The 23,825-nt window shown below is 40.1% G+C and overlaps 3 protein-coding genes across 3 annotated transcripts in view; all 3 read right to left on the bottom strand.

Moving 5' to 3' along the window:
• Positions 1–23,825, bottom strand: part of rsph3 (radial spoke head 3) — a 66,496-nt gene that overhangs the window by 39,803 nt on the left and 2,868 nt on the right. The gene's annotated exons all lie outside the window — the stretch shown is intronic.
• opn8c (opsin 8, group member c) lies at positions 1,771–9,269 on the bottom strand. The gene is made up of 5 exons (XM_082506959.1): positions 8,679–9,269; positions 7,252–7,407; positions 5,750–6,043; positions 5,296–5,627; positions 1,771–3,081 (listed from the first exon to the last, which is right to left on the bottom strand). Exons 1-5 carry the CDS (start codon positions 8,701–8,703, stop codon positions 2,584–2,586), a joined length of 1,305 nt encoding a protein of 434 aa, XP_082363085.1. The 5' UTR covers positions 8,704–9,269; the 3' UTR covers positions 1,771–2,583.
• Positions 9,339–23,825, bottom strand: part of ppp2r5a (protein phosphatase 2, regulatory subunit B', alpha isoform) — a 62,080-nt gene continuing 47,593 nt past the window's right edge. The window contains exons 5-13 of the mRNA XM_082506958.1: positions 20,019–20,149; positions 16,629–16,688; positions 15,615–15,723; positions 15,239–15,292; positions 15,025–15,075; positions 14,815–14,934; positions 13,371–13,498; positions 12,437–12,538; positions 9,339–11,414 (exon numbers count right to left, since the gene is read on the bottom strand). Of these exons, the coding sequence (XP_082363084.1) occupies positions 11,174–11,414; positions 12,437–12,538; positions 13,371–13,498; positions 14,815–14,934; positions 15,025–15,075; positions 15,239–15,292; positions 15,615–15,723; positions 16,629–16,688; positions 20,019–20,149 (996 nt within the window). The 3' untranslated portion in view covers positions 9,339–11,173. The remainder of the gene's footprint in view (positions 11,415–12,436; positions 12,539–13,370; positions 13,499–14,814; positions 14,935–15,024; positions 15,076–15,238; positions 15,293–15,614; positions 15,724–16,628; positions 16,689–20,018; positions 20,150–23,825) is intronic.

Genomic DNA, 23,825 nt, shown 5'->3' with positions numbered 1-23,825 from the left:
ATCATCGCCAGCACATAAACAAAGACCGGCTACACATCTCACTGCTCATCTTCAAAGAGCTTTGATAGAAACACAGAGTCCAGGATTTTGGTGCTTTGGTACACTAAGGCAGAAATGTCGCCCTCTTGGTCACGTTCAGTCCGTTTGTTTTTTCTGTGCATGTGTGTGTAAAGCGCCTTGAGGTGACTTTTGTTGTGATTTGGCGCTATATAAATAAAATTGAATTGAATTGTTTGTGCATGCATGTAACTTCACACACACACAAAATCTGTGGGAAACTGTTTGGCGGTCTGCACAAGCATCAAGCGTCAAAGCCTCTGCAAAAAGCTTGATTAGCATACCTGCAAGCTGATCGTGCATGACTTTGATAATTATCTTTTTTTTATTTTATTTTATAGAAGCAGTAACTTTTTTTAGACCATTCTGTGAGACGGGAACAAACTGTAAACAGCAAACAGTTGCTCATTTACACTGGAAGGTCAATGTGTATCCTCTCATAGCTCAGCTTTTGCGCTACAGGAAATAATACATCTGCTGTGCTTCACTATGCTGTGAAATTTCAGTTGTTTAGAGACACATTTACACAAAAATCAAGGCACCACAAGTCATTTGAGGAAGTGCCTCTATAAGCTTTCTAAACCCCAGGAGCTCTAGACAAATCGTTTAGCCACTGATCACCATTTCAGAAGCTATTAAGTTATTAGACAAGCATTAAGACACGAGACGAAGCCTCGCATTTCTGCTCTGTGAGGAAACTTTATTGCTTTGGTTCATGCAGCTGTTGAACCCTCAGACAGCTGCATGGTCTGAATAAAAATGCGAGAATCCTGAGAGATTTTGAAAATAATTACAATGAGAATAGACCGGTTTGGAGCCTTTTTCTCAGTTAAGATGGATCTGGTCTTGTATTAATGTTTCTCATTAATTTCCAGACACTTCAGCTACACTTAAATGTGAATGAATAAGCTTGATAATGAGATAATAAAATGTCAAGGAAGGGTGCGTTTATTTTAAATATGCGACACGAATGGCGTCACTGAAGATCAGAGTTCCCATGTTTAGTATTTAGTTTGCGCTCTTTGGGCTTTAGGTAGGGCTTCTGTGAGGATCAGACTCGGCCTTTGAACCAGTAAATAATCATGTCTGGTTGGAGTTTTTCCATCTCATAACTTCCTAATATTTCTTTGTTGAACTGTTCTTTTGCTAAAGTCATCCCAGCCGTCTTATTCTTTGAGGTTATGGATTTTTCGCTCCTTCACACCAGTTCTTTTTAAAATAGTTGTCAAGGATTTGTGTTGTTCATCTTTAAAGTAAACTTCTCACATGCTCTATTCACAGTTTTGTGGTCCAGTCTTTGTCAACCGATTTGAACAACAATTTTGATTTTTGTACTTCCGATCAATTATTCTGTTGTACTGCAGACGCACAGAGTCAGTCCCTTTTAAATTATTAATGGCACCCAATAATGATTAGTTTTTATAATCAAGGCTTTGTTGTTGTTGTCGTCATTCAGACGTATTATTACATTTCCACACTGATGAAGTGATTTATTTATTTCAGAAGAAAATATTTAACTAAATAAAAAACAATTTAACTGGGTTTCCCCAGTTGTGATGAAATTTCGTGGCACAGTCTGGGCTGACAAATCATCACCGCTTTCCCCAGAAGTTAGCTGTTAGTGTGGCAACATAGGGATTAAAACACTGATGATGAATCATTTATATTAAGACGTGCCTAAAAAACCCACAACAATGGCCACTATGCCAAGAAACAATATTTCATAATGAAAAAGAAAAAAACAAAACAAAACAGGTTTTGAGTTGTTTTATAAGTTTATTAAAAATGAAACACTGAAATGTCCAAATTACATAAATGTTCAAAGACTGCAAGTCTCGTTTTAAAAAAATGAAATTCCAGTGTCAAGCTGAATTCCAGTTCGTCTGACGCCTGTGAACAGTCCTCACATGCTTTCTCTCTGAGTCGAAGTATTTGGACACACACTGGTCGAAATACGTTCTCACAGTCTCACGCATAAGTTACAAAATCAGCAAATGCAGTACAGAGCCTGCAAACGTATCACATGCAGGCAAGTTATTGTTTGAAAAAGAGGACAGCGACAAAGATACATTCACTGATTGTGTGTGAGTGTGTGTTCAAAACGTAGTCGTGCAGAACGGGCAGACTGGTCGCAGCTTTTCTCAAGAGCTGCTCATCCAAACAACACGAGTCAAGAAACGAGACAAAATAGCAAAAAAAAAAAAATATCTGTACAGTTTTGATGTGGTTTTTACCTCTTCAGCTTTCTTTACGATCAGTTAAGACCACATAGATGATGACATTTGGTAAAAGTTTCTTACTGTAAAACTTCCCCAACACACACAGAGTGGTGCAGGCTGCGGCCACTGCAGGGGAAACACTGGCAACACAGAATTAGCCCAAATATGTGAACTGCTCATCTCAGTGAACTCAAATGCAACACTACGTGGTACCCTGGCCCACGTGGGTTAGACTAATGGTTGTTGGGATACATGATGAAGTCAGCAATTTCTCAAACATTAGTGAAATGACTCCTAATTAATTTGTTTATATAGAGATAGGCATGGAGGCCCTGGCAGGTTTATTATTGGAGATGGTGGAGGCTTTCTTCGATGTGGAGCCCCAGCAGGTGTACACCAGCCTGTCGTGGTTGTTGCTGCTCTGCAGTACTTTGCGTTTATGTTTGCTTTGAGTTCCACCCTGAGACGAGCCCAATTTATTCTTTTGGCTGGATCCTTGTTCCTGGAGCTGAATATGGATGGGGTTTGGGGCCTGATGGGCTGTGGTAACGTGGACCCCAACTCGGTTTCCTCCCAGCTTGTGGTAGGTTGAGAGAAGCAGCCGGTGGAGCTCCCGCTGGAAAGTCTTGTTGAAGTAGAAGTAGATGAATGGGTTGTAGATGTGGGAGCTTTTGGCGAAGAGGGCGGGAAACACGAAACCCTCCGGAGCCATGTACCGGTGCTCCTTGTGGAAAATGAAAAGGAAGGACACGACAGCGTAGGGAGCCCAGGCAATTACAAAACCCAAACTGATGCAGAAAAACATCTGGAAGGGGAAGCGACAGAGTAAAGAGGGTAAGTTAGTACACTGGAAACTAATCAGAGACCTGATGAATCATCTCTGACACACAAATAACTTGTTTCCTATGAAACGATCCATTTTCAAACAAAGCAAAGATCATGTGGTGCAGCAGACTGAATATTTCATGTCTACACTTTCCTAGTAACGGATCTCGTACGGTCATGTGAATATTGACGTGTTCAGGAAAAAATTATGGCACTAATTCTATTTTTAAAGCGACACGAGTTTCTTTTAAATATAACGATATTTTTGTTATTTTTACCTTCACTTTATCTTTTCCATCTCGTGTGGTTGGAATGAACCCATTTCCGTTCCCTTAAATATTAATAGAAAAAACATAGCAGAGGCAACTCCTCCCTACAACCTCTTGGTCATCTGGGCCTCACACTGTGTTCTGGGCCTCGTGGGCTCTCTCCTGGTACTCTGGATTTCTTGAATTTTTTTTCAAGGTCAGCTTTGACCTCGGGTGCTAATAGTGAAGGTCAAGGTCAAATGCTTAACCAACCTAGGTACTCGTATCCCCCAAGGTTTAGATTGTTGTAAAATACGAAGACAATCGATAAAAAATTGTGAGTAATATAAAGTTGGTTTGTTGTGACCTCGAGGGGATTTTCAGCAAATTTAAATCAGCTTGAGCTGTTATTGGTATCTACCATCACAAAGAAATGTGAAATCCTGTGGACAGTAGAGTGCTAACAAACACAAATAGACAAACGGAACTGATTACATCCTCCCTTCCATTCAGAGGAAGAATACATCGATTGATGTGGCTGAAATGTATCTGTGATAAACTGCAGGACAGTCAAACATTCAAAATCAAAGGTTCTACAGACAAAAGACAAGTCAAGTATAAAGTGTGACTCAACTTGGAGAGACAAGAGGCTCAAATGTTTAGTTCTGAGATAACGCTGGAGGCTCTTCTTCCAGCTTCAAAGTCTCTAACAGATACATGTCATTATCAGCTTTGTTCAAAACCCTGTTACATACCAAGATATGCTGTTGCCTTAAAACTCCAAGAAGAACTAAGTTTAGATCCGATCTCCAACCACAATAAAAATGCACAGAGGGCTAAATGAAAGCAATGAGTAATGACTGATGAGTAAAAGATGTGAATGCCTGTACGACCTTCACAATGCATTAGTACTGTGATACCTCTATAACTGATAAAGTCTGATCTAATGCCACGAGGTCAAAGTGAGAATTTTACAGAGAAAGGTTCGAAATTATAAAAGCTCCAAAACTTAAAGAAAGATGCTTCATTGCTTTCTTTATTACCTCCTTTAAGATACACTGGACCATCCCATATGAAAGGAAAGGAGATATAACTGGCAACTAGCATGTAAATACTAATTATTAGCCTGTTTTTCATTTAATGCCATACCCTGCTGTTGTAATATTCATGGTTCACACCCAGCCTGGTTTTGCTGCAGGCCTCTTCCTGTCAGGAGGGACTTCTTCCTTCCCACTGTCACCAGCTGCTAATATATTGCAGGGTTTTTACTTTGCAAGATAAAGCATATTGAGATAACTCTATAAAGACAGTTTATTTAACTCTAATTCTTATAAAGTTTTTGCCTTGTGTGCCGAACATAGTTTTACATGTAAATGGAAAAAAAAATCTCTCTAATTTCTCTGGATCATCTGCCTCCATCTCCATCCTGCCTCTAGCATCCTCCTCTGTTACACCTCTGCACATCCTGCATCACTACATTCTTGAATCTTCTCTGTGGTGTTTCTCTTTTCCTCCTGCGTGCCACCTCCTTATTCAATATCCTTTGCTGCATGGTCACTTAATCATTTCCCCAGTGTGAATAGACAACATGAGCTGAGCTCAATATGAAAAGCATCTGGTTTCACTTTATAGGCTAGTATATATTAATTTTTCTTTAAAATTACAGGTGTGGTATTTGAGTGATGTTTTTCACGGGATATTCGGGTTGTTCTCTTTCATATGACCTGACTAGTTTGGTGTAGTTATCTGATGATGAGGTCAAGGATCAGTTATCAGGAAGAGACACGGGTGGTCATTTTTGGCACTATTCGACCACTGATGGAGAATTTCCTGTTGGTGTGCACCCAGCAGCAAATTCGAGCGCTGCCTGGACTGGATTCTCTCAACATTCTCAGTTCATGTGTGTTTGTCAAGTCTGCAGATATAATGTAAAGACTGAAGCTCACCATGGAGAGCCGCTTCTCAGCGCGGCGCAGGTTGTTGCGGATGCCCCTAGCAGACAGCAAGTAGGAGAAGCGGGACACCTTGTAGAGGATCCTGCACTGCGACACCACAATGAGGAGGACGGGAACCAGCGTGAAGCAGGCAAAGGAGCAGATGACATAGAAGGCATCCTTGGCGGAGGTGTGATAACCCTGCCAGGCGATTGTGCAGGACAGTCCGTAAGGCTCGGGGACGTACTCGCCCCAGCCGAACAGAGGGAAGCTGGACCACACTGTAGCAACCAGCCAGATAGCACAGCACAAGAGGCGGATGTTGGTTCCTTTCAGCCACACAGCTACAGCAAGAAGGCAAAAAAAAGGATAGAGACTGCAAGATTGGGGGCATTTGGGACATGAGTTACATGAAACTACTACTCTTAGCATCAAATTCTTATTAACTAACAACAACAGTCCTCACCGTAAGCCAAGCTGTAGCAGGTCTTTAGGTAGCGGATGATGCTGATGGCAGTGATGGTGAACATGCCGCACAAGCCGAAGGTGTAGCAGCCGAAGCCGTAGTAAACGCACGTGATGTTTTCTCCCAGCCAGGCGTGGTGGAAGGAGGACAGGATGGCGAGCGGGTAGAAGCAGATGCAGCTGAGGAAGTCGACAACAGCCAGGTTGACGCACAGCAGCTCCGAGCCCACCATCTTCTTCCTCCTGAGGTAACAGATCACCAGCACCAGCCCATTCCCCATTACAGAGAGCAGAGCTGCACCGGGAAGAAGGTCAGAAGGAAACTGCTGCATTCGTTTAGCATTTGGCCTCTTTGGAAGCAACACTATTTTTATAATTGCTATGACCAAAATGTTAGCAAACATTTAGAAAGTTTTTGAGACAAAGCAAAAAATGTTTACATATTTTATACCTTCAAAAGGGCATCGTTATTACTTTAAAGTGAGCGTATCCCATGGAAAATGTTCCCATCAGATATGCCAATGTCAGTTTTACTTAAATAGCACATTTAATTATAGATAATGTCAATGTTGTTTAATATAAAGATAAAAACATAGGCTCACAATGATGCCTCAAGGCAATTTAAAAAAGCAATATAAAAGTATACATAAAAATAAAATACAACACACTTAAACTCTTAATGCCGAGGGTATCATATTTGATAACTGAGGCTTTCTGACTACATCAGTGCGATTTGTTTTCCCCTGAAAAAACAAAATAAATTCCACAAAACTCACATAAGCAAATACATTTTGATTTTTTCAGCCAAGATTCCTGTTTTGATCACTGTGTTTCAAGGACAACAAATAGGAACAATTTTTTTTGTTCTTGACTTTTTGGAGCAGCAACAAATATTTCCCTCTTATTTTGCGATATCCAGCTGTTAATATGAGTGTTGCTCATTAGTTTGAGAATCACCTGATGTCGGCAGATGTTGTATACTTGTGTGGAAAATCTAAGAAAACCATCTTTAGCAGAATAACCTTCTTATGGGCACTTTGCACTATTTGCCCAGCAGTCTGACATGCTAGGAGTTCATTTTTAGGTCGTACATATCAAAGTGAGAGCCACCATGCAGAATAACTGGATTATTGACGTCTTAGAGGCAAACCGAGCACACATTTATATGAGTGACAACACAATACAGGTTAAATCCTTACTTATAGTTACTGCTATTGCAATGCACACCTTCAGCGCTCCTAGTCAAGTGTAACTAGTTTAATGAGCGACTGAGCCCTGCAGACAAATAAAAGTCAAATATAAGATCTGAGAAGTTCACTGAAAACGAACCAATGGAAAGAAAAAGAAAATGAAATGATTAAAGTTTAAATACTTTATATTTAGTGGAAATTAAAGCACTTTTTATAACTTAAAGGCGTGAATTAAGCTTATCAAAAAAATAGTCAACAGCATTTTTGTTTTCCAGGTAAAGCAGAAATAGAGAGAACAGATAACTCAGCATACCGATGGAGAAGATGGCCAGTCCCACGCATATGTCAGCAGCTGGGGTCAGTTTGGAGGTGAAGGCGGAGGTGGTCCGGTTTCCATCAGAGGAGTTCAGAGGCATCGGTCGCTGCTGCTGGTGTTGCTGATGCTGCAGTGGCTGAAATCCAGTCCTGTCTGTCAAAGGGAGATGAGGCTGACTTTCTTTTATGCATGGGGTTCTGTCACCATGGTAACTCAAGTGTGTGATGTCCGTCAAATACACTGAGGATGGGGATCCAGGAGCTCTATAGACAAGGACGTTATAAGGACTTTGGCTTAACTTGCAAATGCCACCACAATATCTCCAAGAGCCTGGGCTTTAACAGCCTAACTAGCTATTTTTCCATTTATTCTAAGGTATTATAGTTTAGTTTATTTTTAATCCTGCAATATTACGATTCCTTAACATTTTGTTGACTTCAACTTAAAACCACATCAGAGAGCCAGAAACTGCAGTTCCTCCAGCGGCCAGTTGAAGCTGGGTCTATAAGAGAGTCAGACTTCCACATTAAAAACAAAAAACTTAAGAGATTAGATGAACTTTTCACAGCGTGGTACAAAGACTGGTTTTCATTCTTTGTGGCTTATTTCTGCCCTCACAATAACTATAGAGAAGGTGGTGTTTTATAACTGAAGGTGGCATGGCTGCTTTCATTTCCACCTGTAGGTGGATCATCGCAAGCTGTGTTTATGCTGTGGTTCCTTTTGAAGCATTTTTAATGGGAGTTTTTTTTGACTAATATAGACCATCTGGGACATTTATGATTCTTTTTTGGTGAGTGAATATTAAGTGTTTTAGTAGTTTGGTGCATTAGTCACCCTCTCATCCAAATATGACACTTCTGGCCTCAAAAGACCAACATGTCACCATGCAGAGGTCAGAAACTGATAGGTGACGTCTAGAGATCTCAAAAACCTGCGCATGGCTCACACACTGTGAGCCCAATGCACAAAATTGTATTTGCTAAACTTTTCGGAAGATTAAGTGGATTACATGCAAGTGTACACTCCTGAAAGCTGTGTTGCAAAACCTGTTAAAACTAGGACCTGCTGTTTCAGCTGCTAAACGGAGATTCACTTGTGGTTCTTTTCGAGCCACACATTTCTTGGGAGACGTGTCCGTCACCTCATTTTGCACATTTTAATATGTAGACATGGTGAAGATGGCATGCTGAAGTTCAAACTGAGCATCAGAATTGGGAACAAAAGTGATATAAGTGACTTGTATGGTTGTCAGACAGCCTGCCTCAGACAACCATCTTTAGGCTTCACAGAAGATGGCCTAAAAAAATGAAAACATCCAGTGAGCAGCATTTCTCTGGGTGAAGATACCTTGTTGACGTCAGAGGAAAATGGCCAGACTGCTTTGAAGTGAGGAAAACTGAGTAACCCAAATAACCACTCACTCATCCAAGATGTGCAAAAGAGCATCTCTGAATGGACAATACGTCAAGTCTTGATGCAGATGCAGATTGCAGCAGGAGTGACACCCAGTGTGGGTTTCCTGTGTCAAGAAAAGGAAATTGAACTACAGTTCACATGGGCAACACAGAATTGGATAAATGCAAGCATGAAAGCATGGATCCATCAAGCCTTGTATCAACTGTTGATGGCGTAATAGTGGGGGGGGGGGTTCATTTGCATGTCGGAGGCTACCTGGTTATTGTTGTTGACCCTGTCCACCCCTTTATGACCTCGGTGCAATCATGTTCTGATGCGTGCTTCACAAAGGTTAGAACAAACTTCTGGTGAGCTGATTTCATGAGCCCTTCAAACCAAAAACCAAGTATTTAAAACTTAATGATTCAGATAATTGATCTACATTTGAAAATCCTTAATTTTATGCTAAGTTCCCATGTATTTTCACTCCTGTGCAGCAATGCTGGTATAATAGCACCACATCAGGGCTGGTTCTGGTCCCCGAGCTGCACAATAGGAAGCATAATAATCATCACTGTTGCTTATGGCAGGTCGAGGCACCATCTGCTGACCTCTATGAAGAACTGCAAGAAAGCAAAAAAGTCAAAGGAGGAAAAAAAAAAAAAAAGACAACTGGAGGCTTTGAGTAGAAAGATAAAGTAGACTTTATTTAATGGTGAAACCTAAATAAGATCTGTGATTACAAAACAGGCTCCCCATGTAGTTTCTTTCAATGTCACAGAGGCTGGAATGCTGTACTGACAGAAAAGGCATCAGAAAGACTTGACCTAAAATATAAAGCTTGAAAACTACGAGCTTCAGAGAGAGTCGAGAGAAAGAAACCCTCTCACGAGTCGTTCCTACAATCCAATGGCAGTTACAATAGTTTAATGAAGACGTTCAGCAGTTGTCAACATCAGAAACTGGAGAATAAAAGCAATCGTGACTTCATGAAGTCTGTAGAAAAGAGACAGTGAAGAGGCATAGATGGTAAAAGAAAGGGTTTCCTTTGTTGCACTACGTCATAAAGGGCCTCATTTGGTTAGGACATAAAAATACATGGTAGCACGAAAGCCTTCTGTGCATCAAATGTCTAAGACGCTTGGAAGTCTTTGCACTGACTACACTTTTCTCAGACCACTGAAATGTTACGCTGTACATTAAATCAGAAACCAAGTGGCATTTTCCCTTTAAGTAGCCTCCAAGCTAACATACACATATACACCCACGCGACAAATATACACTCAAGCGCATCCTGCATCCCCATCATGAGCCAGCTGCAAAAAAAAAGGGAAACATCCAAAAATATTCGGGTTATCAATACACTGGAAAAATATAGCACTGTAGGTCTCTCTCTTTTCATTTTTAAAGGAATAGTTTAGCAGCTTGGGAAATATCAGAGTAAGAGGTGAAGATTGGTTTGAATAAGCAGCCTGAAGCTAATAAAGTTCACCCACCAGCTTCTCCAACTCTAACACCGCAGGCGTCTGCATGGATTAAACAAACCACATCTCTTTTTAATTTTTAAGCTTTGGAGGTGCTGTTTGGGTGGATTTTATTTCTCAGGGTAGAGCCAGGCCAGCTGCTTCACATTCACCACATATATTCAACCTCTTCCCCTCGCCTTAAAAAAAGAAACAATGCTGAACTCCTCCTTTAAAACTCCAGTTATTAAGAAAAATATTTCCTTTGTTGAAAAGCTCTTTCTCAATACTTTAGTGTAAAGGATTTTATAAACACAGCTCTGCATTTTTCAAATCGGCATCACCCAGATGAATACAATTTTACCAACACCTGAAACACAAAAATAAGTGTTTAGTCTTATTGTTCATTAAATTCATCGTCTCAGGCAGAGTCATTTACAGAGCGCTCACTCTATATCTAGGATTAATATCTCTATCCATTTTGGCCATCTTTAAAAAAGGAAATGGTTGTGTTCTTTAGCTTTCCTGTATCTTAATGCACACCAAATGTTTACTTTTTGGGTCTGGTCCCAAACACCCCCCCACCCCACCCCACAAAACAAAAAATAATAATTTTTGCCGTTCTCTTAAGTGTTGGCAGCGATGAGGAAAAAGCACATTAAAAATAGACATCTTTAAATAGCTGTTCAGCTCTTCTAAGTGCAGCACAAATCGGAAACATTGAATTCAAGTCATCGTTATCTCCTCCCCCGTCTCCGCGTATCATACAACGAATATACCGAAAAGAAACATTTTCAGTTAAGAAACTAAATGTGAAAGGATAAATCTTTGATCAGACAAATAAACAGTATACTGCAGCCACACTGTAACATCCAAAAATAGTCTGAAGTTGAAATATAGATTTTTTTTTTCTTGCCAAAGAAATGCTGGCGTTCACTCTAAGTAGATTTCATATACTGCTGAGGTGTGATTTGTGTTTTTACGTCTCTGTTGATCCTACCCCGGCAGTCCTGAACGCAGCATCAAACCGTTACAGAGTAAAACACTGACGTCCGGTGTCATTTGGCACATGGGGTGCTCTTGCTGACAGCTGCGGTGGCGTCGGGGTCTTTGTTGTCTGCGGTAACGGCAGCGGCGCTCCTTTCCTGGTCCTCGTGGTTACTGTTACTATTATTGTTGTTGTTGTTTTGGACACTCGGAAGCCCGTGGCTGTTGTTCTGGACCAGCGGCATGTCACCGAGCTTCAGCTCCTCCAGCTTCTTCCACAGCTCTTCTCTCTCCTGCTCCTTCTTCTTTTCCCTGTGAAACCACAGTATTTAAAAACAAAAACTAAGCAAAACACCAGACACCAGTGTTGATATCACCAAACCAATAATTTTCATCACAGTTTTAATCAAAACAACCTATTTTTCCCTAACGAAATAAAAACTAATGCATGAGGACAAAAAAATATGATGAAATTCATAAAAACAAGATGTTCTGGAGAGATGACATCCAATCTGAACTAATTAAGCTGTGTAGTAAGATCAGATGCACACATTTGATCTGACCCTGGGGAATCAGGAGAGGGCTTTGGCTAACAACGTGACAAAACGTGAACACCTGAGAGGAAGTGAAGAGACATAAGGACACATTTCACATCTGATGTCAAGGAAAATAACAGACTAAACTGTGTGTAGCAACGTTCACTGGTAAAAACAAGGTTTTACATTTTATACTTTAGTCAGTTATTATATGTAGTTGACAAAAACTAAAAGAGCATAAATGTCCAAATTATAATTATGATTAAAACTAAATGTCTTGATCCTCTAAATTCGCATTCATTATTACAAGCAGAAATATTGTCAGCCATGCTGGATATAATACTCATTTTCTTCCTTTTCCTCCACTCTGCTTCTGGTTGCTAAACATTAAATGAATTTGCATGAGGAGGCGTGAGTTTTACTTTGACCTGCCGACACTCGTCTTCTGCTCCCATTCATTAAAACGCCTTCTGCTGTGTCGGCTGTGCATGAAGTGATCTGTTCACGCATGAATGTTTGGCAGTGACTAAACGACAGGTGAATGTTGTGCAATTAATGAATAATCCTGTGGTGGGAAGAACACAGAACTTGGGTGTAACGATAAATGCATAAAACAAACCAAAATGACCATTTCTTCACTATTAAACATTAAAAAAAGAGATGAGATCAGCAAAAACATTCTAAATGATTTCTGAAGTTATGTGTCAGAGGCTGCACAGCATTACTTTAACACTTCAGAGACATTTTTCCTTTAGATAACAGAAACACGACAGGAAAAAGAGTGTTTGAGTCACTCACCGTTGCCGGTCTGCTTTATAGGAGGACGTCAACTCATCGAAAAGTGTGCAGTTCATCTCCATCAGCGTCTTCAGCACATTGTAGACTAGAGCTACGATTGTCCTGCAACACAACAGAGACTGCCATCAGCAACACAGCTGTGAAATGTGCATGAGTGGATGTCATATTTCGCTGTAACTGTGCAGAAAATCTATTTGCTGGTGAATCATTCCCAAACCAGCCAACACTCTAGTTTTCACACACATTTCTCCATCTCCTAGTGACTTTACATTTTTGTTAGAAACTTCTGTAGTTTTTGTGATGCTCAGACCTTGTTTTAATAAATAACTGGATTACACACACCCTAAAGTTTTGTGTGTGCGTGTCAACAAGTCTCTAAGTGCCAAATGGCAATTGACAACCTGAATCGAGAAGTGCGAGCGCAGCTAATCATAAACAGGAAGGCAAATCAGCTGAATGAATTGGCCATATTAGCTTTAGCTTCACCGCTTTTACAGTGAAAACAGTACAAAGCGATGCAGAAACACGTGTGAGCTACATCCTACTCGTAAATGTGTGTGACAGGTGACTGTTGGCTTCAGGAAAGCTTGAACAATATTCATTATTTTAAGCTTTCCAAGTTAACCACTCATGATCAAAATCCCTGTAAGCGGGTTATAAGAGCATGCACTGTTCTCAGAGAGGTTTGTAATACTTTGACCTCCAAGATCTATGCTAAATGATGTGTGAGACGTGCCAGACATGATGGTGTCTTTTTGTCTCGCCTGCCATGTGTACATGTCAACACATTAAGAAAAGCTCACGAGAGCAGCCTTAACACAGACACAGCAACAGGTTTCAGTGCACATTTTCATAGATGAGGTTGAAAGCGGTCCTTTGACTTTTATTCATTACATAACAATTGTTTCTAGCGCGCGGCGATCACGGTACATACGGATTCCAGTGTTCTTTGGAGATTCTGTACAGGCTGCCAAACATGATGGGAAGGATCTTGTCGATGTTCTCTTCGATGAGGCTGAGGATGTACTCGTTATTCCAGAAGTAGAGCGCCCGCTCTGCTACCTGCAAACACAGAGAAAGAAGAAAAACTCCAGTTTAAACAATGAAAGCTGACTGGAATTTGGGAGTGTTATGATAATGATGCTCAGAAAGTAGGGGACCAAAGCCCTTTCAGACATGTGCCTCTTGCATAAATCCAGCTTTACATGGGTAATTTCTATGTAGCAGTCATGATAACACGAGAAAAGCTGTTGGTTTATAAGACACTTCAGGCTAAACATAATTCAGTTTTCTTATTTCATTAAGGGTTTTACACCACTTTTACATGTGCACTGTAGCCTATAGGTTGAATCAAAGAACGTAAATGCTCAACACAATTTTATCAGACATTCGATTCATTCATTCAGCAGCAAGTTCTACGCACGGTCTTTGTGAGACAATTAAAGAGAACAGTCTGGTGATTTTCATAGCTTTCAAGTGGCCATTGAGTGTCCTGCTTCCTGCCCTGACTAAACTAAACAGAGCCACGGTTCTCAAAGGAAGCGTTTGTGTGGCTTGTGATAAGTAAAGCATTAACTAATGTACTAGCGGTTCATGTTACACTACAGAAACACAGAACAGACCATCTGAGCATTTCCCTTCAATATTTAACTCCTGTTCTTGCCAACATAATGATCTAAGCCTTCCATTACTGAACAACCACAGCTGGGTTCACAGAATTAACCCGCAGAATTAAAATCACCCTGAAACATCCCTTAGTTACGCTGCTATTGGCTTCGGTTTCCAGGGGATGCAACTACTTTCTGGTATTATAACTAGCTTGTGTTCTTTTGCTCTATGTTCCTCTTTTCACTTTCCCCTCATTCACCAGCCAGTTAAAAGATATTGCTGCCCATAACCCAGTCGGGTGATACAGGAAGTCTTTTCGTGTTAAAGGTTTTTTTCTCCCCACGGTCACTGGGCTGATCATAGGGGGCTACCTGATTGTTAGGGTTTTCCCTTGTAGTGTCTTTAGCTTTCAATAAAAAGAGCTATGAGACAATCGTTGTAGTAAACTGGTGCTACAGAAATAAAACTGAATTAACTGAAATATTAACAGCATCTAACTAATGATTAATAAACTATAAATCAGCAAAATACAAAATTACTAACACAAACCACCACTACCATCAAAAAAAAATATTACAAATATTAAAAATGTTTGATGCACTTTTTCTTTAATGTGCTGGTCCTCAACCCTGAAATAGCACTTCCTGTAGTAAGAACATGTTGGGCACAGATGACCACCTTCTGTACTTCTTATGAGCAACACCACCTTTCGTGTGTGAAAAACAGCTTTAAAGATAAACTTTTATACTGCAATATTTTTAAAAGCATACCTGAAAATGTGGATTGGTCACACATTTGGAGATCTGCTTGAATAGTGGCTCCTGGATCTTTTTGAACTGCGTTGGTTCGATGACATCCAGAATCTCTTCAATTTCGCCAAGAAACATCACCTAATTGGACAGGAGGTGCAGAATATTGAAATGTGGCTGGCAGCATACAGATTTTTAAACGTGTTGTCTATTTGTAGACATGCAGACTACCTCTTTCTGGCTGCAGGTTTTAGGCCAAAACTTCAGCAGACCACGGATCACCTTTGAAAAAGAAACAGAATATTCCTTGAGTTTTTCTCTCTCGTGTCAATTTGAGTGGGCAGCTTTTAGCATCCACAACACATTTCTCTGCAGTGTAGACAAATATAGTGCCTAGTCTTTGTGCTTTCAGTGGGAGAAATGATTAAAGAAAAGAAAAAAGTACCGGCTCGGTAAGCGTAGGATCCTTCTCCAAGAACTGCACCACGCAGTAGGCAAGCTGAGGAGCACAGATAAAAATAAACACAAACAAACCCAAAAATTGCATCAGACAAAGCAGGCATCACACCATTTGAAAATAATATAATTATTTTAATGAATCCACACTGTGTTGAACAAAGCAGTGAATTCTTAAATAAGTATTTTAATTTCCAAGCCACTAGAAGGTGCTGCAGTACAGAGATTACACCATCGCCTTGCTTAATCCTCCTGAGACAAGCAGCTTCATAATTCAGCTATAAACAGTCTAACAGTTTCTGTGCAATGGCACAAATCAAAACCCCCAATAATGTTTCCAGGACATGGTGAAGAGTTTCCTCTACCTGTGCATGAAAAAGAGCCAATCCTTTAGCTGTGTGTAACGGGATGAGCACCTTCATCAGAAACTGCTTGTGCTCGGCTTTCAGAGGCAACGCAAACCCGTTGATGATACTGCAAACATAGAAACAGCAGGACAACGTTAGATTACACACAAAACAGCAGCATGAACTGTGAGAATAGAGCAGAGCATGGCTTTAAAAAGGCCTGAAGAGCCTTTTACCTCAACATTAACAAGTAAAACTAACTCGCAGGTTATTGTAACTACACAAGATAGTGATACGTTTTCTTGTCACTGGTTGGCTGTATTGCACAAACCAATGAGGATTAAAACCCATTGAGACGTCCAAGTGGGCTCAAAAGTTATGACCAGGTCAAATTAATCTCATTCACTACCAACTGAGGGTGTCTGAGTGCTATGACTGCATGGTCAGTATTAACCACGGCCATATTGAGCAGGAAAATATGTGAGCACACCATCACATCATCGTTTTACTAATATGAGGCCACAACCACACCTTTGCAGTGTGGGAGTCAACCAATAGGATCGCTCCCTCCATGATCACCACCTTCTATCAGGTAATATGCAACATACAATATTTCAAGATCATTTAGCATTTCATGATTATTTCTATGGTTTGTTATGCACAATTAATCAACACGGAGAAAGTGATGTTAACGACTTTGCTAAAATTGTTGAATCAACACATCAGGATCAAGGATTTGGTGGAATTTTAAGTGGTGTCCATGCAGGTTATGTTGTATGTGACATTGATCTTGAGCACAATTTTGATGAAAACCCTTTAGCTGATCACTGTAAGTGTGACTAAACTATGACCAATGGTAGTGGTTATTATGAATTGGGGATCATTTTATGGGTTTAACATCTTATATAACAAAGAAATCTTTCTTAGAAGTTACAATTTCATTCAATTCATAGATCAATAAACGTGTCTGATGATCAGCTTTAGTGTACAGTTACTGTGTAACTTTACATCACACAACATTTTGTCACTCACCTTCCCAGGATCTCTAACAGTTCAGCAACTCCATTGAAGTGTTCGGTTTCATATATGAACCTGGAACAGCAGCAAACACATTGACGATTGAAATTATCAAACACGTCACAACTGTGAAAGCAGAGCACCCTGATCAGAACAATTGATTAGCACCGCTCCCAACGCTGCGCTCCTTTCAAATGCTATCACTCTGATTTGGGATCCAAGTTGGGTAAGTACCATTACACTGATATTTCATGATTCCTAATCAAGAATACAAACAAAATTATACCATCATAGCCTTTATAATTAGCTAATTTATGATTGGAGCCTAAAAATAAACCCACAGAAAACGGGCATCGCCTGCATACTTGCAGCCAAAAGGAAAAAGCTAAATAAGTCTAATCTATGTAGGCAATGAATAATTATCTGGAAAAATCAAACATATTTGGCTTCACACTGGGAGGCTCTTATGTAAGTAAATGATCCATGCATCATTTAGCTCGTCTGTTTGGTAACACATTTCCATCTAGCTGTGCAGACCTGGTATGTACAGACAGAGCCTGACAACTGTGGCACTATTTTTATCCTCTACGGCAGATGGTCAAAGTGGGTGCACCCGTTTTGCCACCTTGCCTGTTGGAAATGACATCAAGTGTCCCCTGTTTCAATCATCTGAAGCTCATTGTCACGCAGCAACAGGAGCAGTAAGGACACAACACACTGCTGCCAGGAGTAAGTGACACCTCCAACTGAACCGTTTTACTTCTCCTGGTGTTTAATGCCTGGAGTGAATCTGAGTGAAGACTTTAGCTCACTTTGTGCAAGAGGTGGTCAACTGAACAGACCAGAAACACTAAAACTGAAAAGAACTGACTGAATACATTGCTCATCAGTTTTTCAAAAATCTATCAAAAAACTTGCTCAAAACTAAAAATTTTTACTTTTTTTTTTAATATATCCAAATTTGAGCTGACACACTAGACTTCTCTAAGAAGTTAGTCAAACATAACATTCAGCCAATAAAAAGAATGTGCATGTTCAGGAATTAATTGCTGCAATTTGGTATCTTAATTTAAAAAAAATAATTTGCTTTACTATTTTTCTGCTTTTAAAACTAAATAAATAAATAAATAAATAAATAAAACAGCTAATTTAAAAATTCATGGACAACAACAATAATTATATTTTAGCATTAAAAATATAATTTTGATTAAAGAGCTTCTGCATATAGGTAAATTAACCATTACACAACATGATTTTGGTATTTAGAAAATGTTTAATTTAGGGTAGCTGTTGTTTGGTTCTAATAAATTTGTTGTATACCGCTGTAATACTTTTTCAGAAGAATATTTAGTTGATTTTATTGGGGACAGCTTATTCTGTGAGATATAAACCTTAAACCTCTGGTGCAGACGTGGAGAGCTGGAGTAAAGACGGTCAAGTCATTCCTGTTGCACTCCTTTGAAGTCTGCTTAAAGCCTGGGGTGTGCAGCCGGTGAATTGTAATGTAAAGTCATGCTGACGAACCCAGGGGGTTTTCTGTACGGTTGTCCGTATCCTCTCGTTAACAGTCAGATGATGAATTTGCATCACTGACAGAAGTGCAGTACCAAATACACCAAGACTCTCACCTGTTTAACAATCCCCTCAACATATCATGGTGTTAGAGGGGAATACATCACCACATAATGTAGCGCAAAAATGTTCATAGTATGCAAGTACATTTTTTTCATTTGTTCAATTTTCAACTCAATTCCATTTAATTTTATTTGTATAGTGCCAAATCACAACAACAGTTGCCTCAAGGTGCTTTATATTGTAAGGTTAAGACCCTACAATAATACAGAGAAACCCCAACCATGAGATGATCCCCTATGAGCAAGCGCTTTGGCGACAGTGGGAAGGAAAAACTCCCTTTTAATAGGAAGAAATTCAGGCAGAACCAAGCTCAGGGAAGGGAGGCCATCTAGCATCATTTGTTTGGGGATCGGGTGGGAACTTTTTTCATATTTGGTCGAACTTATATAGAAGAACCGTTAAGGAGAGGAGGCCAAAACAATATCTAATGATACCTCAAAACAGGTTTGTATTGGTTTTGTGCCTCTTCTTGTTTTGTTTAGTCAGAAATAAATGAAGATGATCTGATGACCCAATACTACACAAGTAAAGAAACATAATAATTCTTATTCTTGAAACAGTAGAGAAAAATATCAGATCTAAATACGTTGTTTAAATCAGATAACAAAACAAAAAACCCCAAAACAAAATGAAAACAAACTTTAAAGGTTTTGTGTCTTTAAGAGAACCTGCTAAAAGTAAAAACAAACAAACAAAAAAACCCCCACAATAATCTTGACATTTATTCATTAAAAAAAAAAAAATCTCATTAAATGTGAAAGATTTTAGTCTGTTTAGTGACAACCAAAAAATGTAAGTGCTTTTTGGGTTTTTCCATAGGGGTTTACAGTGCAGCTGCTTTCCTGGCCCAACTCACTACAGATCAAATTGGGCTACATGTACTCAGTGAAGTGCTATAAAACACCTGTTCAAATGTATCCATTAACAGCTGTTAAACTTTATCCTTTCTTCTTTTTCTTCTCACTCTTTTTAAATTGTAAATATAACAAAAATTATCGTAAAAAGACAGTACATAATAAGTTATAGATGTTCTTAGGTCTATTTTATATGCCCTTAATTTGCATTATATCCCAAAAGACTTTTTGATACCTTAACTAAATTTAGTGACTGGCTTATCAGGTTGAAACAAAAGCTTAGTCCCCCGAGAAAGTTCTTGTGTAAGACTACATACTTCACGGGAAGCTACTGCCTGTTGGTTTCTGTCCCAGAAGGCCAAGCCTCTAGTCCAGGGCTGCCCAATCCCGGTCCTCGAGAGCTACCGTCCTGCAGCTTTTAGATGCATCCCTACTCCAACACAGCTGAATCAAATGGTTTGATTACCTCTTCAGCATGCCATCGTGTTTGGCAAAGGCCTGATAACAAGCCATTCATTTGATTCAGCTGTGTTGGAGTAGGGATGCATCTAAAAGCTGCAGGACGGTAGCTCTCGAGGACCGGGATTGGGCACCCCTGCTCTAGTCTAACTCAGAGCAACTGGCTAATGACAGGTAAAAACAAATACAGGGAACAGGTGTTTGGATCTAGAGACATTCTGATTACAGGGATTTTCCCAGCTCAAAATGGGCCTCTAGGAGGTGACTACACACATGAATGACCGATGTGCATATATTTAAGATAACTTATTTCTGATCATTAAAACCAACCTCTTGTATGCTTGTGGTTACTGCTTAATTGGCGTGTTTTTTGGTGATTTTCTGCCACGTGTTCTTTAAAACCACATATAAGAAAAAATATGAACTAAGACACGTTTTCTGACTGCTGTTAACTCACCGCAAGAAAATGTTGTTAATCTGCTTCCTGATGAAGGCCCGCAATCCCAGGAACTTTCCATAAATTCGATGCAGGATGGTCTTTAGAAAGTCCCGCTCCCTTGGGTCCTCACTGTCAAACAGCTCCAGCAACTTTAAAGAGAAAGAGAAACACTTGAACACTTAGCACAGTATTATTAGGCCTTCTGAAGGTCGGTTGGTGGTCGTCACTGGTTGGACACAAAAGCGTATATTTTTAAATGCTGTGACGTGCTCCTCTGATTAATAATAGTCACGGTAAGATATAATCAGTCATCTTTTGAGTTTAGTTCATGACGCATTTCATCTCACTATGATACTACTATATGACTCATTCAATACACTGCCTCTGGTGTGCAGTGTGGCTCAATTTTGTATTTCGTAAATATGTAATGCTTTCTTCTTAATACTGAAATGTTGTGAAGATCACACACTGTGATAGCAGTTCTGTGTACCTCTTGGCTGTGTACAGCTTATTTTTGGAGATTTAAAAAATAAATCATTAAACTGGACTTCTTCATTCTGTGTGTGTGCGTGTTTTGTTGAGTGAAGTTCTAGTTCTAGTATGTTACTTAACATTAACTAGCAGAGCTATGTGTGTGCTTGTGCATTGCACCCATACAGATTATTAGTGCTGGACAGTATTTTTAGATTCTAGGGAGCTGTTTATTTCCGTGTATCATTTTTGCCCTACTGAAAAGTGAGCTGGGTAATTGTTTCGTTCTTGCTCATCTTAATTTTTGCATCATATGACAAGCTGGAAGTAAGAAAGGCGTTTAGTTAATAAAAGATCCCTCTGGATACACTCCACAGTACTCCTGATGGCCAAAAATAGTGCACGCTTAACTGCATTCAGCAGCACATCGCTACTCAAGGTGGCTAACTTGAAGTCTACCCACTCATCCAAAGATGTTCACTTCTGGTGAAAGAAATCCAACGCTGTCATAGTCAGAATTCTAAAAAAAAAAAAAAAAAATCATATGATGTCGTAGTGGCTATCAACTGGCATACTGCTTATGATTCGGTAATCAACTTGCTATTTCTGTATGTTGTCTGGTGCAGAGCAGCTACTCCCTATCAAAAAAGGGTCAGTTTACAGTCAAACTGCTCACAGAGTAAAGCAGCAGACCCACTCTGTGTAAAGAAAGGGGGAGGTGTATATTCAGGTTATAATTCTTCATGGCTTTCATCACATCAAGTGACTGTTTGACACTGCCACATTGTCTCTTGACACATCTTATTATTAAAAACAGATTAAAGTGACTTACATTCACTGAGCCAGCTGTCACCTTAAATTATGCAAACATATATACATAAGAGACAACACATGAGGTGCTTAACCAGCTACCAACATCTTCTCTAACAAGCACAGAGCATGTGTGAGTGAATTCTCTATCATTTAAACAGATTTGAGAGCCCTGGTGTAAAGCAGCCACTTGCATTAACATGCGATGACTCATTATTACAATACTGTTGAAGGGAGCCAAGCCGATGCCACCGAGTTCAAATGGAGTGTTTTCAGGCTCTGATCAGCTTCGGGACATGGCACTCATCTTCCACTAGCATGTCATCAGCACCTCGGTGACAGAGCTGACATCTATTTTTAACTATATCCAGAAAAAGGGTTTCACATGTTGTTCTTCTGCACGGTGCTGATTCACATTCATTCAGCTCAGAACCAAAAATCTGGCTGTTAAACGGCACAACCACTTTCTCTATGCTGCAAATGAGCAGCTAGCTATTAGGCTTTCCTCTGGTTCATTAGAGCACATCCTGGTCATTCCCATATTTCCCAGTTTGTTTCAAACTGTATAGATCACAATTAAACATGAGATACAACAGACAAACTATGGATCATGAAATGTTTGTTTGGTTTAATTTACTTTGAGTTATTTTGAAATGAAAGCAGCTGGTCAGACCACTTCAGCAGGATGCTGAGAAAACAGGAGGTCTAAAATTCTGAGACTCAGAAATCTTCAATATACTATCACAGTGCCTTCACCAGCTGGTTAATGTACTTAATGCAAGATATTCAACTAATGGATACATTTACACATTATATAGTTTATATTTTGTGTGACATTAAGAATAGTCAAAGTCAAAATTTCGAGGAAAAAAGGTCAAAAAGTGGAGATTAAATTTGTTGTTTTTGAGACTAACTATTACTGATTGATTTTTGCTTTTGGGCCATGCATTGTGCTTTACGTGGGGTGGCTGCTAAAGTGGGGTAACCTCCTCTGCAGCCACACCCCAGTGTTTGGGGGACAATCGGACCAACGGCACATCTAGCTTTCCCCTAATACAGTGGGGCAAAAAAGTATTTAGTCAGCCACCGATTGTGCAAGTTCCCCCACTTAAAATGATGACAGAGGTCAGTAATTTGCACCAGAGGTACACTTCAACTGTGAGAGACAGAATGTGAAAAAAAAAATCCATGAATCCACATGGTAGGATTTGTAAAGAATTTATTCGTAAATCAGGGTGGAAAATAAGTATTTGGTCACCTCAAACAAGGAAAATCTCTGGCTCTCACAGACCTGTAACGTCTTCTGTAAGAAGCTTTTCTGTCCCCCACTCGTTACCTGTATGAATGGCACCTGTTTGAACTCATCATCTGTATAAAAGACACCTGTCCACAGCCTCAAACAGTCAGACTCCAAACTCCGCCATGGCCAAGACCAAAGAGCTTTCGAAGGACACCAGGAAAAGTATTGTAGACCTGCACCAGACTGGGAAGAGTGAATCTACAATAGGCAAGCAGCTTGGTGTGAAAAAATCAACTGTGGGAGCAATCATCAGAAAATGGAAGACATACAAGACCACTGATAATCTCCCTCGATCTGGGGCTCCACGCAAGATCTCATCCCGTGGGGTCAAAATGATCATGAGAACGGTGAGCAAAGATCCCAGAACCACACGGGGGGACCTGGTGAATGACCTGCAGAGAGCTGGGACCAAAGTAACAAAGGTCACCATCAGTAACACACTACAACGGCAGGGAATCAAATCCCGCAGTGCCAGACGTGTTCCGCTGCTGAAGCCAGTGCATGTCCAGGCCCGTCTGAAGTTTGCCAGAGAGCACATGGATGATACAGCAGAGGATTGGGAGAATGTCATGTGTCAGATGAAACCAAAGTAGAACTTTTTGGTATAAACTCAACTCGTCGTGTTTGGAGGAAGAAGAATACTGAGTTGCATCCCAAGAACACCATACCTACTGTGAAGCATGGGGGTGGAAACATCATGCTATGGGGCTGTTTTTCTGCCAAGGGGACAGGACGACTGATCCGTGTTAAGGACAGAATGAATGGGGCCATGTATCGTGAGATTTTGAGCCAAAACCTCCTTCCATCAGTGAGAACTTTGAAGATGAAACGAGGCTGGGTCTTCCAACATGACAATGATCCAAAACACACCGCCCGGGCAACAAAGGAGTGGCTCCGTAAGAAGCATTTGAAAGTCCTGGAGTGGCCTAGCCAGTCTCCAGACCTCAACCCCATAGAAAATCTGTGGCGGGAGTTGAAAGTCCGTGTTGCTCGGCGACAGCCCCAAAACATCACTGCTCTCGAGAAGATCTGCATGGAGGAATGGGCCAAAATACCAGCTACTGTGTGTGCAAACCTGGTAAAGACCTATAGTAAACGTTTGACCTCTGTTATTGCCAACAAAGGTTATGTTACAAAGTATTGAGTTGTATTTTTGTTATTGACCAAATACTTATTTTCCACCCTAATTTACGAATAAATTCTTTACAAATCCTACCATGTGGATTCATGGATTTTTTTTTCAC

Source organism: Aulonocara stuartgranti (assembly GCF_965226115.1).
Source record: "Aulonocara stuartgranti genome assembly, chromosome: 15".
Taxonomy (NCBI): Eukaryota; Metazoa; Chordata; class Actinopteri; order Cichliformes; family Cichlidae; genus Aulonocara; species Aulonocara stuartgranti.
The sequence above is the reverse complement of the archived record's forward strand: the minus strand, read 5'-3'. Positions and strand labels throughout refer to the sequence as shown.